This window comes from Telopea speciosissima, chromosome 11, assembly GCF_018873765.1.
Source record: "Telopea speciosissima isolate NSW1024214 ecotype Mountain lineage chromosome 11, Tspe_v1, whole genome shotgun sequence".
Lineage (NCBI taxonomy): Eukaryota > Viridiplantae > Streptophyta > Magnoliopsida > Proteales > Proteaceae > Telopea > Telopea speciosissima.
In genome coordinates, this window is record NC_057926.1 from 39367315 (window position 1) to 39385112 (window position 17798).

Here is a 17798-nt window from a genome sequence, read left to right on the forward strand (position 1 = left end):
CTTAGCCAATAACAAAAGATTTCATGGGATTTAAATTCAAGACTTTACATTTAATTGTATGGCAATTACGTTGTTTGGCTACTTTCCAACTAGCATGACAAGACGCACGCTGGTCACCAATCATGTCTGGCAAAATAGCACCAAGGAGTAGCCTCCACCAACCATTTCTAATTATCTATCAATATGGTAGTGTTAAAAGTATGGCTAAAATCTCCATTTGTCACCGGAACAATTAGGCTACGCATCTTCTCAATTAACTTGAAAGTGCTTGTGAAACAGAAGAAAAGTGAAAGGGGGGGTAGGTTTGGAGAGTGAATTGTTGGACTACACAATTTTGAAATTTTATTAAAAGTTTTAAGATTAAAGATTCAAAATTAGTTTGGTTTTTGTTGGGAATCGTTTGGAGACATTATTTGTTTGTGTCTCCTCTTCTATTATATAAGGAGACGAGGTCTTGTTTATTTCAACAATATTTTTTTGAAGTAATTCTGAAATTTGTTTTCCTCTATACGTAAATCTATAGTGTTACTGAGTATAATCTTTGGATTTCCTCGTGTAATTACATTTAGTAGTGCAACTTATGTGATTAGAGAGTTATTTTATCTTAGAGGTATAAATACATCGTCAATCCAGATTGCACAAATTGAGGCATTTAAAATCCTTTTGAAAAATATCACTTGACACGATTCAACACTACTAATTTCTACTCCGATGATACAAGAGGACATATATTTCGATGACGTACAACTAGTTACATTATATTGTTAACACACGACTCTCCCATTGTGTTTGATTATGTTTGGATGTTAAGAAAAGAAAAAAAATTTAAATATTTTGAATATAAAAAGAGAGATAGACACAAAAATCAATCATTAATCATCATGAATTTTGTCTTATTATTATTTTTTAACCTTCAAACATAGTAGGAAAAGGGAAAAACAAAAAAAGAATTGGCATTGGATTTTCTATACTTGGATGTTTGTTTTTGTTCAATTATTGGTTTGATGTTATTATTTGTTGTGGGTTATTTATTCTAATTAGGTTAATGGTCTCTTTTGATTAATAAAGATGTAATTAATAAAGTTTTGGCCTCTTAATTTGGACATAAAAAATCTCACGTCTGTCGCTTTAAACCAATTACACCGACACTAGCTTCCCATCTTATCTTATAATAGTAAAGAAGCAAAATCACTGGACGTGCTTTCTAAATCATGGTCAACCACCTAACCGGTCCAACCATATGTTAATTTGACCAAAACTTGAATCTCCATTGGTTTTAATTTTGAAAGGGAAATTATTATTAGGGAAAAAAGCGCATGGTTATGGTTATGATACGTAGTCGCATAGACATGTATGGGTGGAGAGAAAATAACGAAAAGGAGAAATTAAGAGTGGAGAGAGAAAATATAGAGATTTTGGCTTTATAGACAAAGCTCGATGCCTTACTTAGATGAGGAAGCCTTTCTCCTCTCATTTTAGAGAAATTTTAGGGATTCAAAAGTTTTCTCAAACTTCATAGTGTAGGTTGATAATTTGTTACAAAATAGCCTCATCCGCTCTTCAACAACTCCATCATATTTCCATTACTCTATTAACTTCCATTAACTCATACCACAATGTCACGGGAATCGGATTCTCTATGTGGCGTGACAGGGTTTTAGTGCACATTCGACGGCTGGGAACATCTGGGTATGCAGCCCAAGATGCTCCCAACCGTTGGACACAGAGGAACCCCATCTCGACGCCATGTTTACTTAACCATTTATATAGTTACACAGTTCGCTAAATGACTCGTATGTTATACTAAATATAACACGTCAACATGGTCCTACGCTTAAACACAAACCAATGTTTTTATGCATAAAAAGACCATTCAACCCCTAATCAAATCGAAAATCAACCAATAAAAAATAATTTCTATTAACCAGCAATTTTCTCCTAGAAAGATTTTCTTGATAGGCACTGGTCTACCATGTGAAAAATTAATTTGATAAATCTAACTACAAGACAAAATAAAGCATTATTTGCATTTAAAATTATGCAGCCAATCTAAAAGCTCAAACCAAATTTCATGGCTAATCTCAATTGGAGTCATTTTGGCATGGCTCTTCTCTTAGTTGTATTTGCTTTCTTTGTATGCTGACTCTTCTAGAACGTTGTTCCTACGTTAATATTGGATATTTTTTTTATATTATTTATTTTGAATTATCAAATCAACTGAAGCTTTATATTTTATCTATCAAATTTCAAAGAAAAACCTCAAATCATATTATACTTTAAATCAATATAAAGGGATTGGTAAAATATTGGAAAAAATTTGTTGTCATGCTTTTAAAAAAAAACTATTATATACCAAAATGGCAAAATATAGTGTGGTAAATGGAAATAAGAAAATTCAATACATAATTTTTATTTTTTTTAAAAAGAAATGATTGAGGTTTTGAAGGTGGTTGATACCGATACCCGACTCCGACTGATTACATATCGGTGAAACGGTACGAACAAGGGGTTAAATAGTCAACAAACCCATTTTGTAATGAAAACTAGGGTAAATTTATCCGATACAACCGATTTATATTGTATCGTATCAATATCGTATCGTTTTTTAAGATGACTGATACTTGATCTGATACTCTGCACTTTAACCATGTATGAATGACACCATTTTCCAATCCCTTATTGGGTGTAGCATCTCATTCTTACACCACCCTCATAAGAAAACCCTCCCCATGTCAAAATTATTATTTCTAGTTTCCCAAGGCTGGGGTAAGTAGCACAAAAATAAATCTTGTGAATACCATGGAAATTAGGCTTGGTTCATTCCACTGGTTCAACCATTTACCATGGTTTGGTTTAGAGAAACTCACCCTAGGATTTATATGAAGAAGTAGCATTGAAGAAGAACAACCGCTGGTGGGCCCCACTTAAGACAATGGCTTGCTCGCTGTATACATAAACATAAACTGATTGCTGTCTTCTCAAATAACTGACAGACCGTCTCTCTCCCTCATCTGCTGGTCTTGATTCTTGACTGCAACTGTAAGATTTTCTCCATTCTTTCCTTAGCATTCGCCAATGCCTTAAATCTAGTGTTAATCTCTTTCATAAAATTCCATAAAACCCACTTGTCTCTCACTTAATTGCTCCTTAAAAGTTGTAGTTTCTTTCCCTCTTTTTACTCTATTTAAATGCTTCAAACCAGAGAGAGTTTCAATGGCGCTTTCAGTCTAAAACCAGAACTCAAATTCAAAATTCTTCTCTTTTTCTTTTTCTGTTTTGTGTGTAGATGGATGAAGTGGTTGCAATGAAGGCAAAGATTGTGAATGAGCCAGTGAGGTTAGGATGTTTTGTTCAGAACTACGATTGGGGCAGAATTGGTGAGGATTCGAAGGTTGCGAGTCTGTTTTCGTTGAATTCTGGGTTGGAGATTGAACCCAGTAAGCCTTATGCAGAGATTTGGATGGGAACCCATCCGTCAGGACCGTCGTTTGTGGTGGAAAACGGTGAACTAGATGGTGGTTCTTCTGGGTTTGTGTCGAAGACTCTGAAGTCGTGGATTTCGGAAAACCCTAGTGTTCTTGGTGATAAGGTTGTGAAGAAGTGGGGAAATAATCTTCCTTTCTTGTTCAAGGTATTAAATTGTTTCTCGATTTAAGTATTTTTGTGGTCTCATTTCGTAATTTTTTTTTAGATTCTAGTTTTCCTTTTTATGTATTTTTGAAATCTCTGGCGGTGTAGGTGCTTTCAGTTGCAAAAGCATTATCTATTCAAGCACATCCAGACAAGGAATTGGCCAGGGTATTGAATAAATCTAAACCAAAGCTCTACAGAGATGATAATCACAAGCCTGAGATGGCTTTGGCTCTTACAGAGTTTGAAGCCTTGTGTGGATTTGTCAGTGTTGAGGTAGCAACTAAAACTAGCCTGTCTTCCTGTTGAAGTAGACTGCATTTTTCTTGTTGATTACTACGAAAATGGCATTTTTCTTATACCAAAAACTAAAACTCATCAAATGACTGGATTTCTCTATGCCACCTTGAAGATCCAACGGGGTTCCTAGAAGAATCTGTTATTCTCTCTGCTTATTATTTGTTTAATAATATGGGTTATGATGATGGGGATAGAAAAGGGCTGTTATGGTATCTAATTATTATCACAGGAAGGTGATTATTGAAATTCCCTATAATAAGGATGGTTGATTAGTGTAATTTGTCTGAATGTATGGTTTTCAATGTAATTTCTATCATCTGAAATTTGCTTACATTGCGCCAAAGTCCGTCCTCTTTCAGTGCTTACTTTTCCCTTATATGTAGGAAATGATACAAAATGCTAATGTAATTAATCGCTGTTCTGTTTGTGCATTAGAGTCAACTTATTCATAGGAAATGCCTGTGTTTCTACAGGAGCTTAAAGATGTGCTTCATGATGTTCCTGAGATTATAGATCTGGTTGGTAATGCTGAAGCTGATGAAGTTTTACACATTAATGAGCAATATGGGGAGAAGAAAATAAAAACAATTCTGCGGTCAATCTTCACCCAATTGATGACAGTAAGTGAGAATGCTATCTCAGAAGCTGTATTCAAAATGAAAAGACGTCTGAACATTGAAAAGAAGGTATGTAAAATACTTGATAGTTATTTGTTTCATGGTATCTAATTGTCTATTAGTTGTAATTGCAGTATTTCTGTCATTTCATTACCCAGTAGGATAATCCAATTTTGAATGGGCTACATTTTTATTCTAAAGCAGATCTCTTTCCCTGCAACATATAAGCAATAGGTTGTCATGTCACCACCTTCCTTTTGTGTTTTTGCTCTACAAAATTGAAATATCTAAGTATTGCATAAATCACCCTTATTACTCCAACTTGATATCTGATTTATATCTCTCTTTTATTGAGCTTTAAATTCTAGATATTGATCCAACAAAAAGATACGAACATTTTCTTTTCTTCAATTACTTATGCAAATTGCTAATTTGTTACTTGAAGCTGAATACTGAAGCCATTCAAAGGAATTAGGGTGTTTTGGATTAAGAAATGTTTGAATAATTTCTCAGGGAGATATAACAACATAAGAAATGTGTTTTGTAAATTGTTCTTGTGCAATCTTTACGTCTATATTATAAAAAGAGATATTTGGGGCATTCCTGTGGTATTGGCAGAGCTAATGCTCTGTAAAATTGTTCACTTAGTGCTTCTTAGTTCTTAGTTCACACCCCCTTTTCTGTAAAAATGGACACTTGAGTACAAGTTCAGGAATGTGGTTCAGTGAGGTACACGCTTGAGCATATAGATTTTGGTCATCTGCCATGGTCCAGCAGGGGTACAGGAACATTTATAGACTTTCAGAAGGGAGGTCATCATTTCTTTAAGGTCCTATAGGCTTGTGCTGTGTTCTGTTATTGCTGAAACCGAGGGAGTGGTACTTGGTTAGAGGCTAAATCCAAAGGTTTTAGGTCGTACACAAAATCCAAGCATTTTGGTTGGATGGATCTCTGGAACTATCATTTGAAGTTTCTAGTCTCTATTCTTTATGGAAAACCCAAAGACATTATTCAGGCAAAGTTATATGAATTGCCTTGAAGCTGGCAATTATGAAACTTCTTGTTTTTATTTGTACAAACATTATTCGTAAGGCTTCAAGAAAGCTGTTATTTACCACAAAATTATAATTAATCTCAACTCCTACAATCGGTTAAATGGTATCATGCCTCAAACCCAACACTCTACATATGTTCAAGGGTCAATTTTTCTGCGTGTTCCCATATTAAGGCATTCTGTGTAATTGGGAGTTCTTGTGTTATGCACCAAGTCTTCTCCCTTTTTTCTTACTGATCTTTTATGTTGCTTCAGGTGAGATATTTGACAGACAAGGAACAGCTGGTATTAAGACTAGAGAAGCAATATCCAAGTGATATTGGTGTTATGTCAGCCTTCTTTCTAAACTATGTGAAGCTTAACCCTGGTGAAGCACTGTATCTAGGGGCTAACGAACCCCATGCATATATATCTGGTGAATGCATTGAATGCATGGCAACCTCAGATAATGTTGTGCGTGCCGGTCTCACCCCAAAATACCGAGATGTTCAGACTCTGTGTTCCATGCTTACATACAAACAGGTAAACATCCTAACAACTATAAAGAGATTTGCACCAAACCAGTGAGTTCATAAGGCATATATATTTATGACTTTGACTACCTTAGATGTTGGTTCCAGTCCCCTAATCCAATTTTGTTGCAGGGCTCTCCTGGAATTCTTCATGGGTTTCTCTTGAATCCATATACGAAAAGGTACCTCCCACCTTTTGATGAATTTGAGGTTGATCATTGCATTTTTCCTCAAGGAACATCAGCTATACTTCCTGTAGCACAAGGGCCATCCCTTTTCCTGGTCACAGCAGGAGAGGGGACAATGCAAACAAGCACAGGCTTATTTGGAGAAATGATTTCAGAAGGTTCTGTTCTTTTTGTGCCTGCCAACACAGAGATTATGGTAACTACCATAGAAGGAATGCAACTTTATAGGGCTGGGGTGAATAGCAAGTTTCTTTCAGAGAATCAAGTGGAAGAAGTACCATTTCTCATATAAAATTGTAACCAGCTTTAGTGCTTTACATGCTTTATACGGTATATACTTCGTGATGTAGTATGGCCACTGGAAATATAAATAGTAGTGACAGTAAGGTCAAAAGAAGATTGTAAGTTATACCAGCCAAATTCTTCAGGTCCAAAATCCTATTCTATTGGAACAAGTCAAGCAGAGCCGCCCTGAAATGGGTAATAAAGTTTCCTACAATTGGGCTTCAAGGGAAATCTTTAAAGAAATGAAAACAAAAAATGAGGCTCTCTTTGATATAATTTCTATTTTGTATTTTAAATCTATTTATGAGAAATCATTTATGAGAATAAGTTATATGCCATAAAAAGCATTTGATTCCATTCATCATGAATGCATTTGCCAAGGATACTTACAAATAAGTGTTTCCATGTGGGCTAGGGTTTTTTAAAACCCATAATTGCAATCTAGACCAGCCTTGAGATTGGTATATTCCAGGCATCTAGGGTTTTCATGTATAGGATTGACCCGAGTTGGACCGACAAGCATTGGGATTGACCTCAGCCAATTCCAATATTTTGCCGATCCAATTCATAGAACCCTGATGTGGGTTGATAAGTAGTCCCTAGTTGTCACAAACTCATGGTCTTTTTGGGAAGATGAACGCTCCAAGATGATTGTTTGATTGTCAGGGGGATTGCGATTCTAGCTGAAGGTTCTGTGTTACATGTTGGTGAATCTATTTTCTTTTATGTTTTGGATAATAAGGAAGTTTGGCATGGAATGAGTCTTTGAGGTTGACGTGTTGGTGTGGGTAGTTATCCCTAAGTTTGAATAAGTAGAGTCCAAGTTGTTATGAGGAGCAATTTTTACTTCCACTTTTCTGTATTTGAATGTTGGAGAATGTAGCAAAGATTATATTAACAAGAAGACAACTATTTAAGAAGATAGCATCTAAAACCCAAACAACATTTACATGTTAAGTTGAGGCCTAGTTTCCTCAAATCAAACCAACTTTGGTTTTAGTTATTCCTCGTTCAACTTCTCATTTTTACTAAATCATGATAGATACGACTAAGAACAAGAGGAACTCTTCTTAGTACGTACCAGCTTAGTATCAGAGCGAGGGCGTGGATTGGCGAATGGAGAAGTTGGAAGAGGACGGAGGTTCTCACGCGCACTACAAGAAAACAACAGATTATGAGCAAGCTTAACGAGTCATTTGAGAAGCTTAGTTCGCGACCTGCAACTATAGAGCGAGAGGAAGGACAGATATTGATTACTTAAACAAGGAGGAGGTGAATTGACTTGGCAAGCATTTTAATGATGGCTTGCAAGCAAGGTTGGTCTCACCCAATTCCAAGATTTTTTGGGGAGCTAACTAAGTTGCAACATGTTGGGTCTATACGTGATTACCAAACCAAATTTGAGAAGTTATTGACAAAGGTGGGATACCTCCCTCTAAACTGCAAGTCAGCTGCTTCATTAGTGGGTTAAAGGACAATTATCAAGGCAGATGTCCTGGCAGGACATCCCACTTCTTTATCTACTACCATCGGATTAGCCTGCTTGTATAAAGCTCGCAACGAATATTGGCCAAGACATCGGATTCAAAGAAGACTTTTTCGATAAAAAGGAGTCTTCTAGTGGCACTACTCTTCCTGTTCGATGAATATTACCTACTGAACTGCAAAAGAGACGCACAAAGGATCTTTGCTTAATTGCAATGAGAGGTTTGTTCCTGGACATTGATGAAAAAATACTGTTTTTAATTGAGGCATGCTACAAAGAAGAGGATGGCAATGTTATTATAGACGAGGAAGATGCCATCAACGAGGCTATTGGAGAAGTACCAGAAATATTGTTGCATGCTATTTCTGGAGCTCGAGCATCTGAAACCATGCGAGTTAAGGGAAACATTGGATAGAAGGTCACTACAATCTTGTTGGATTCAGGTAGCACTCATAATTTTATGAGTAAGTAGTTGGCTAAGAAGGTGATACTTTTACCAATCATGAGGGCCAGATTCGAGGTGGTAGTTGCTTCGGGCGAGAAGCTATCTAGTCCAAGTAATTGACCAATAAATTTATTAGGTATACCTATTTTGTGGATTTTTATTTGTTTCCATTAGAAGGATATGATGTGGTATTAGACACTCAGTGGTTGAGAATACTAGCCCTTATTGTTTGGGACTGTTCAAAGTTATAGTTGAGGTTCAAGAGTGATGACAAAGAGGTGACTCTTCAAGGCCTCTCAATTACAGATTCTTCTAGGAACCCCATGAAGGTTACCAAAAACTCTCCATTGAGTTCGGCCAAATTTTTATTGGAAGGGTATGAAATGGCATAATAAGGAGAATGTTGCTAATTGAGACACATGTGAATGGCACAAGAATGAGAATTTCTTCATTCCTTATGGGTTTACTCCAGCCACTGCCCATTCCACTTCAAGTATAGGAAGATTTTTCTATGGATTTTATTGACTGGTTGCCAGTTTCTAAAGGGAAAAACATCAAACTATCTCTAAGGTACTATGACCCATACTTAATTGTCAATATGATACTATCCATTGCATATAAATTAGATATGTCCAAAGAATCATGCATTCATCCGGTGTTTCAACGGTTTAAAAAGACAATGAAACTCTCCATCCTACGCCACAAGCAATTTTTGATCAAAGGGAACATCAGAGAGAAACAAATTCTGATTCATTAATACGAGATGTTGTCTATAGAAGCTACTGGGAAGATTTTGAGGCTTTGACAAAACAATTTCCAGATTTTGGTCTTGAGGACAAGACCAATCCTTAACGGGGAAGTAGTGTTACAACTCTCCATCCTAAGTCACAAGAAATTTTGGTCTTTTATGTTTCTATGTTCTGAATAATAAAGAAATTTGACATGGAATGAGTCTTTGAGGTTGACGTGTTCGTAGGGGTAGTTATCCCTAATTTTAAATAGGTAGAGTCCAAGTTGATATGAGGAGCAATTTTTACTCCTACTTCTTTGTCTTCGAACGTTGCAGCATATTTGAACGTTGGAGAACGTTGCAAAGGTAATATTAATAAGAAAACTATCTAGGAAGGCAATATTTGAAACCCAATCAGCACTTACATGTTAAATCGATGCATGGTTTCTTCAAATAAAATCAACTTTGATTCTAGTTATTCCTTGTTCAACCTCCCATCTTTACTCAATTATGATAGGTACAGCCAAGAGCAAGAGGAACTCTCCTCAGTATGTTCCATTCTGACTCACATGGAAACGTCTCAAGTTTAGTAGAGCTTTATAAATTATAGACCATAACTTGGGAGGCGTTGTTGTTGGGTCTTGGATTATGTTGGTTCAACCTCATGTGGAGTTGTTTGGGTGCTTGGGCTAAGTTGGATCCAAAATCCATGTGAAGTCAAAAAACCAATGAGCTGGCATTCACAACCTTCCTTAGTGGGTTGTAGAATTCAAAGAATCACTTTGTGAAGCATGTAGTGAGGTATTTCTTCCTAGACAAGAAAAGGAAGAGATTGAGTTTTTTTTTTGGTAGAAAGAAGGCTATTTATTCATGCGCGCCCAACTCCAAGCAAAAGAAAACAAGAGACACAAAAGAGATAGAGAGCATGATAAACATAAGATATGGATATACAGTATCCAAAACCAAGGAGCTGAAATTGACCCGGTCTCACATGCCATTGACTGGGTCATCCAAACTAGGGGATGGGTCACAACCACTTTCCTAGAAAAAAAAGTTGTAGACATAGCTAACATAGAGCGCATGCACAAGCGTGCCAATAGATGGGACCCCATACGTGCCGAACAGACCAACACCATATTGCCCACGCATGCCAACACACTGTCACAACCTACTTTCAAACAAACTTTCTGGATCGACAAAGGTTTCTGGATCGACGAGTGGAGCTTCGATCGATGGCAAGAAGGCCGCCAGAAATGCTGCCACAACCTACTTTCAAATAGATCTACAAGGATTTGCTGGATCGACGAGTAGAGCATCGTCCCGGGACAGGGGAGGGATGGTGAAGATTGAACGAAGGCTAGAACTTCGTAGCCAACGATAGTCTCGGTGCCATTAGCACCAGGGTCGGCATAACTAACAAACACACAAACAAATAGAAAAGAAAAACTTCCCTTGATTGGGAACCCCTTGGTATGATGGCTAAAAACCATAACCAACCATAGAGCTGAGGCTGGATAGGGCAGAGCGGGTAGCTTCAGGGGAGGGGGAGGGGAAGGGGTGCGGGCGTAGAGGGCGGTGGACCAAGGTGGAATGGAGGCGGGCATAGAGGACGGTGAAGTAGGGTGGCAGGCGGGGCGGTGATGATCCATGTAAGGGAGGTGGTTTTCTAGACAGGTTCGTCGTCGAAGTCGTCGGCATCATCACTGGTGGCAGTTCCAAAGATCATGACGAAATGAGCAGAGAAGGAGAGGAGGAGTATGGAGGTCTATCACACACAAACGGCGGAGGAAGCTGACCAAGCGGCGGCTCTTTTTTGGGAGAAACCCTAACCAACTGAAAACCCTAACCAACGGCGGCATTCCTTTTTGCGAGAAACCTAACTAGCGGCCATGTTACCATGACCTTTTGCGAGAAACCCTAACCAGTGGCGGTAGCATTCCTTTTTGCAATGTTCTAAAGTTTTAGACCTTTTTGTGAGAAATTGTGACCGACACATTCTTCCTAAGATCATTCCACCAAGTAGGTTTTGAAGAAACAAATGGACTCTTCAGATATAAAGACAAAGTGAAGAATGGAACCAGGCTGTAAAAGATGTGGGAGTACGAAGTGAGGAAGAGATTGAGTTAGTGGACTTTCTCTAAGGAGAGAGAAAGTGCTAGGTTTGGGGGGGAGGGAAAGGATTTCAACTTTGTTAAGAAAAAAAAAGAAATTTGTTCTTGGATCTTTTGGAGAAGAAGTGCATATTTTTGTTTGGAGGTTTTGTTCTCACATTTGGGTCATTCTTGATGCCATTTTGCTACATCTCATGCTCTATATCAGTCGGGTAACCGAAATTACAGTTTGCCTTATTCGCTTTGGGTTATCTAAGCTTTGTTGGTGGCTTTTAGAGGTGATTTGGTAGCATTTTCGTTAAAGTGTGAGGTAATCTTATAATCTCTCCAAGTGTTTGTTATTTCTTTCTCAATCTTGTGATAGATCTCAAGTTTGAGCATAAACTTGAGAGGTGAATCATTGTAATCCTTCATTTGTTTTAGTGGATTATTTTCGGAGTTGTCCCGTGGTTTTTCTTTCACCTTGTAGGGTTTTCCACGTTAAATCTTGTGTTCGTATGGTTTGTGGTTGCTTGTTTTGTTTCCATTTTCATTTTATTTGCTTCTTTGATTCATACAAGTGGGAAGGTTTTTCTGCATCTCTTCCCAATAACCGCGACAGAAGCAAGCACCTCATGTGAGAAGAGTATGATTTACATAAAAGAACTTACCATAAAATCCCCAACATGTTTTCCATACAAATTGAGGTAAATGGAGGAATTGGACCACCTCTGGTTGTAATTGTGGTACATATGTTGTACCACAACGTAAAGGAAAGTAAATCAATCACGCAAAGCCGAGAAGATGAATTTGAAACCTAATCACACAAAACCCAAATTTCAAAAAACCCTAAAATGGCAGAAGAAACATAAATGAAAGATTAAAAAAAGAGAGAGAGAGAGAGAGAGAGGAGGAAGTACCAAAGAGGCTCTACTTAAGATTTCAAGAGCAACGTATGTAACATTAGCGGATGTGCAAGGAAGAGAGGGAAAGGTGAAAGATATAAAATATATTGATAGGAAAATTGTTGTTTGCGGGGATGGGGGCGCAGGCCACGCCCAAACACAGTGAGGGGAAAAAGAATGACCGCCTTGCCCCCATGAAAGGTGAAAATCCCGCCCCGAGATGCCAACATGTGCTCTCATTGGCTATCATGCACGCGTGGCTCCTGCACTCCCTCATATTGATATATTTGATTCTAAAGTGACTATCTTTACACTCAGTTTTGACATGATAGAACACATGCTCAGAAAGGCTTAACACCAATAAGAACAAGTGATTTGTGCCTATAAAGGGAAAGAACTATGTCCGAGAGTGGCCTATGCCAACATTCCCAAGAGTCTATCTCTCTCCTCCCCATATGAAAAGACACCTCTGTCCCCTTGTTTTGAGGAGGAGAGAGATAGACACATGGGAGTGTTGGCGTAGGCCACACTCCCAGACAAAAAATTACTTCCCGCTAGTAAATTATAGACACTTCTTCACTTGTTTATGATTTTCTTATAGGGAAAAAACAGGACACGCCACCGAGGTGCCCAACATGTGTCATCCTCTCTTCTTCCCCCTTGGAAAAGACCTTTTGCCCTCCTGAGTCCAACGTAATGATTGGTGTTTGCCGCTAGCTTACCAAAAGCTGGTGGCATGCCCAACCCTCTCCCTTTCTTTTTTTTGTGCAACACATGTTTCCCTGAGCAAACATCATAGAGGAGCAACCCTTGAAGCGCAACAAAATGTCGTCATACATTGGAAGGCAGCAAGGTCATTCATGTGAGAAGAGATCACAGCAACTCAGAAACCTCTTCCCTATTTTATATTAGGAAAAGGGTTCTCTATGCCAAAGGTGAAGGGCACATTAGCACCTCTCTCTATGTATATAAAGGGAAGGAGTTTTTTGTCCAGGAGTGTGGCCTACGCCAGCACTCCCATGTGTCTCTCTCTCTCTCCTTAAAACAAAGAGACAAAGCCATCTTTTCATATGGGCAAGAGATAGATAGACTCATGAGAGTACTGGCATAAGCCACACTCCCAAAGAAAGTTCTTTTATATATATATTCCCAACCAATGACTATTCTACATTACATACTAAAAGAATGTAATGGTAAACCTCCACCTGAACTGTCAAGATTAATAATACTAGATGGGCTTGGCAATATGGCTTGGTAAGCAAGCAACCATTTATGTAAACGCATGTGCCAGTTCTCTCTTCTTTCTTTTCCCTTCTTGGCCTGTTTGATCATCGAAGCTTATTTTTTATACATTTTGAAAATTGCTTTTTAAGTAAACTTCTAATCGACATACATTTCTACAAAAACAATTAGTCACTACACAGAAGTTGAAGCTAAAACCCAGTAGTATCAATAAGAGCGGAAGATTAGGGCGAGAAATTGAACTATTATCCGATAAAGAAGCATGAAATGCCATCTCTACCCAATGCTCCGTTTACCACTTGCTCAAAGAACCCTCTCCCCTCTATATTAAATAGAAATGGCGATGGTTGGACATATTGCCGCTTACTATAAGCTAGCAGCGTGCAAAAATGGGAGCGCCAGGGCAGGAGCATCATTTCCGTAGGGGGCAGAGAGACACAGGTTTAGGCACCCCGTAGCCTAACCCCGACTAATCATATCAAACACCTGCAAAAAAAATGTTTGAAACAATTTCTCCATATTATATTTTTTGACTTTCTACACTATCAATCATTCATACAAGGATAAATTGAATTATAGGACCATCTAATTTGTCATTCCAAAAGGAAAAATAACAAATTTTAAAAATTGCCTCTGCAGATTCACATTAGCAAGGAGTTCTTTTCAAGTTTACCCTCGATCTAAATAGCAACTAAATTCAAGCAACAAACCCAGTTAAAACTAATTCTGCTCTGCAACTACGAGATTCTATAGAACCAGAATTAAACAAATTTACTTTGAAAAATAAAATTTTCGGTGTCTCCTACAAGAACAAAGTCTCATATTTCACGGCATAAGACCATCACACTTCCTGAATGAAGAAGACCTCGATCCAAAAGCTAAGTCAAAATTTCAATTCAGTAACTAACAAGAAAATATAATCAAGAACTAAAATGCATCATGGCTTTTCTGCCTCTACAAACTCAAACACAACATCTTTCCCTGAAAGCTTCCGATAAACTCCTGCAAATGTCTCCAATTTGTATTCAGTGTCGTTCCGCTCCTTTGGGCCCAGGAAAATCTGTCATAGACCAGAGACACCAGCTTGTTAGGGCCGAGCAAAAGGAAGAACACTAGCATACTATCCTACAGAAGCAGAATGAAAACCAATACAGAAAAAACCTGATAGCCCAAACTCACCAACTTGTTTGAGAAACACCTACAGTACTACACTAAAAATAACATTTAAACATGATATACCTTGATTATTTTGGACCCATCAACGCGGTATCTGACACGCTTCCCAACAATCTCTGCAGGATAAACAACATCCTCCAGCATGGCATCATGCACAGCGGTTAGAGTGCGACTGCGAGGTCGCTGAACAGCAGAACCCTTCTTTGGAGGTCTTAAGATCCTCCGGGTGGCAATAACAATCACTTCCTACCAAATGATCATATAGATAAGTGGGGAGAGATGGATCAATAAAGAATAATTCAACGAGAGCATTAAATTGATATATCATCCATGGAGAGAAGATTCTATTAACACATCCTACTTAATAGTCTATATCACATTGCAACAGTTACCCATGCAGATTATGTGCATTGCCATTCATTAACTGATTAGGATCTTAATCCAAAACAATGGCATTTGATATAAGTTTATGAAGTATGAACTATTCTGTTTTATGGAAGGTTTGCTTAAGCATATTTGTAGCAGATGCTGTTGAACTTGTTGCATGGACAGTCACATAAATATGCTAGTCTGCATACAAATTGAATAATACAATTTCAGTTGGGGATAATGATACATGCTGTCAGAACACTGAGATCCACGATTGTCAGATATAGGAGATAAGTACAAATACAAATATTCTTGAGGTGGTCGTGGTGCTGATTTAGTGAGTAATTCCAATATCATACCCGGCTTCCATTTTAACCTCTTGGGCCTAGGTCTCATCCAAATTTACAGGCAGTGAATGGTCTAAGGGCCTCCCAATAACAGGACCATTTCTTTTACCCTTTTAGAGAAATTCAAGCATGTAAAGAAAATGGAATCAAATCATCATTCGGAAGTGGAAAATAAAGCTTCAAGTACCTTCCCGCTGAACTTCTTCTCCAATTCCCTGACAAGCCTAACATGAATTTTGCGGAAAGCTTTCCTCAGTCTGTAGGGAACATGGACTACAATGGCCTTCCGATTCCCTGAAACATCAATCTGACTGCAAGAATACGAAAAGAAAAACATAACTTTCCATGGAAGTTAAAACCATGAATGTCTAAATAGGCAGTTTACATTCTTACACTGCTGAATTTATGTAAAGATCCTTCAAGTCACTTTTGAGCTCCTGGTTGCTAGTCTCCAAGTCAAAGAGAGCCTGCATACACAGTGGAGTCAGACTAATTATCATAGGGTAATATACACTGAAGTTACTGGGTAAGAGTTAAAGCAGTGGGAACGACCTGAGCAACTGACTCCTCGAACTCAGAAGGTTCAGCATCCTTGTCTTTCTGGATTTTCCTTCTAAACGTATACATTTTGGAAAACCTGGATTACATAGATTAAGGGGATAAACCTTCATCTATAAAGGCACATTTGAAGCAATGAAGAGAGCATGCTCGATAAATACATGCACAGATAAAAATCGTATAACAAATTCTCATCCTTTGCAGTTAAAATAAATTTTATTGCCGGTTGTTATTCCCTCACAGATACATCCTCCCAAGTAACTTTATTCGCAATGAATAAGAGTACAACAGAGTTCAATACAAGCAAAGAATTAGAATAATATGGGAGGGTTTACTACCTCTAAACAATGAAAATCCCAATCTCACAGGGTTGAATACCCAACAAATCAAATTATCTGCATTGAAAAAAGAATAACAATGGAAACCAGTAAAGAAAGTAGGTTGAGAATTTCAAGAGATATAACACAAAAAATCAGAAATCACAGAAAAACAGCAGAAGGGCATACAAAACAATCATGCGTGTCAATGATAGTACCATTTTGGAAACTAAAGCTCACATGCAGCCTAACTCAGACACAAACCCAGTTTACTTATCATCTCTCCTTGTTTCTTAAGGTCATAGGGAAATTCATTTACACTTCCAAGTTTTGAAATGATGACTACAATAGTGGCACAGTTCAACAAAAACGCTTCTAGTCAATATGTTTGTAAAATTTCTATATTCTCGTGTAGCAGATATCGTACAGTTCAGTTTTCTGCAAACCATTATAATCATCAGATCCATTCCAAAGACAATTTTGATCAAATCTAATGCCTCGTAAACCGTCTCAATTCTCATGTTCTCGGGGCAAAACAATCAATCAAACATGAAAAGTTACACGACCCTCTTCTAATTCATTTAGATAAGAAGAAAATGTAATAGAAGTTTAACAATTTAAAACCCTAATAACCCAATTGCTTCGATCCCAGAAGATAAAACTTTAAGATAGTAGATGATTTATGGACACAAAACGAAGTTCAAATCCAAAAGGTTGACGATTTACAAATGCCCCTCATGAACAAATCCAATGCAAAACGCATAAATCACATTCCCTATGTACTTGCAGACTAATCTCTTACCTGATCACGGTGGGAGCCGGATCTGATACGCAGAGGAAGAAAGCTTACCACTTCGAATGTCAGAGAAACCCTAGTTCATGTTTAGGGGAAGGGAGAGTTTAAAAGATGAGAAGTGACCGGACCATATCTTAACCTAACATCTGGACGGTCAAGATTAAGTGATTGGGGTGGAAGGGATTTTCGATTTAACTGGGGGTTGACGGTCTTTTCGAACGCAACTGTATCTGGGGGCTGGAAACACCACCCACGCGATCGGTAGAATTCTTTTTCCCAAAATTTTTCTATATAAAAGGCAAAAGCTATTCTACACTGGCAGTGTGGCAATAAATTCTACAAGCTAAATTTTATGGTGCGTCACATCTCAATGCATTTGCTATTTTCTCGCGATTTTTCAGCCTGTGGATGGTTGATACTGTCATTTGGACCGTAGGATGGATGCAAAATCATCAGGGGGTAAGGTGGTCATTTCGCTCACCCCATGTATCCTGGCGTAGCTTGCGCCGGACACAAAGCACATTTTGCCATATCTTATATTGTATCAAAATTCAATCATATGGTTTTGAGCTAAAAAAAACATAAAAACAAATCAGTTTTGTGACTTAAAGGAAGTCAAAGTCAAATCGAAACCAAGTTGATCCGTTTACATCGGAATAGAGAATCTGTTTAATAAATGGTTTAATTTTGTTTTAAAATTAATACCGTTTAATTAAATGGTTTAAATCCAATCAAACTGTTTAAACCGCTG

At 37.9% G+C, this 17798-nt stretch overlaps 2 protein-coding genes across 4 annotated transcripts; one reads left to right on the forward strand and one right to left on the reverse strand.

Moving 5' to 3' along the window:
* Positions 1–3047: 3047 nt before the first annotated feature.
* LOC122645589 (mannose-6-phosphate isomerase 1-like) lies at positions 3048–7436 on the forward strand. 2 transcript variants are annotated; one of them, XM_043838895.1, is made up of 5 exons: positions 3048–3631; positions 4404–4616; positions 5857–6123; positions 6246–6642; positions 7424–7436. In XM_043838895.1, exons 1-4 carry the CDS (start codon positions 3287–3289, stop codon positions 6591–6593), a joined length of 1173 nt encoding a protein of 390 aa, XP_043694830.1. In that variant the 5' UTR covers positions 3048–3286; the 3' UTR covers positions 6594–6642; positions 7424–7436. The 2 variants fall into 2 exon arrangements, with proteins under 2 accessions (XP_043694830.1, XP_043694829.1); XM_043838894.1 differs by lacking the exon at positions 7424–7436 and adding an exon at positions 3739–3906 and having other exon boundaries at positions 3050–3631.
* A 6917-nt stretch (positions 7437–14353) lies between these two features.
* LOC122646640 (40S ribosomal protein S7) lies at positions 14354–17110 on the reverse strand. Of its 2 annotated transcripts, none has more exons than XM_043840232.1 (6): positions 17053–17110; positions 15929–16019; positions 15770–15843; positions 15564–15687; positions 14724–14906; positions 14354–14544 (listed from the first exon to the last, which is right to left on the reverse strand). In XM_043840232.1, the coding sequence occupies exons 2-6, from the start codon at positions 16001–16003 to the stop codon at positions 14422–14424; spliced, it is 579 nt and encodes a 192-aa protein (XP_043696167.1). In that variant the 5' UTR covers positions 16004–16019; positions 17053–17110; the 3' UTR covers positions 14354–14421. The 2 variants fall into 2 exon arrangements, with proteins under 2 accessions (XP_043696167.1, XP_043696168.1); XM_043840233.1 differs by having other exon boundaries at positions 15929–16013; positions 17054–17098.
* Positions 17111–17798: the final 688 nt, after the last annotated feature.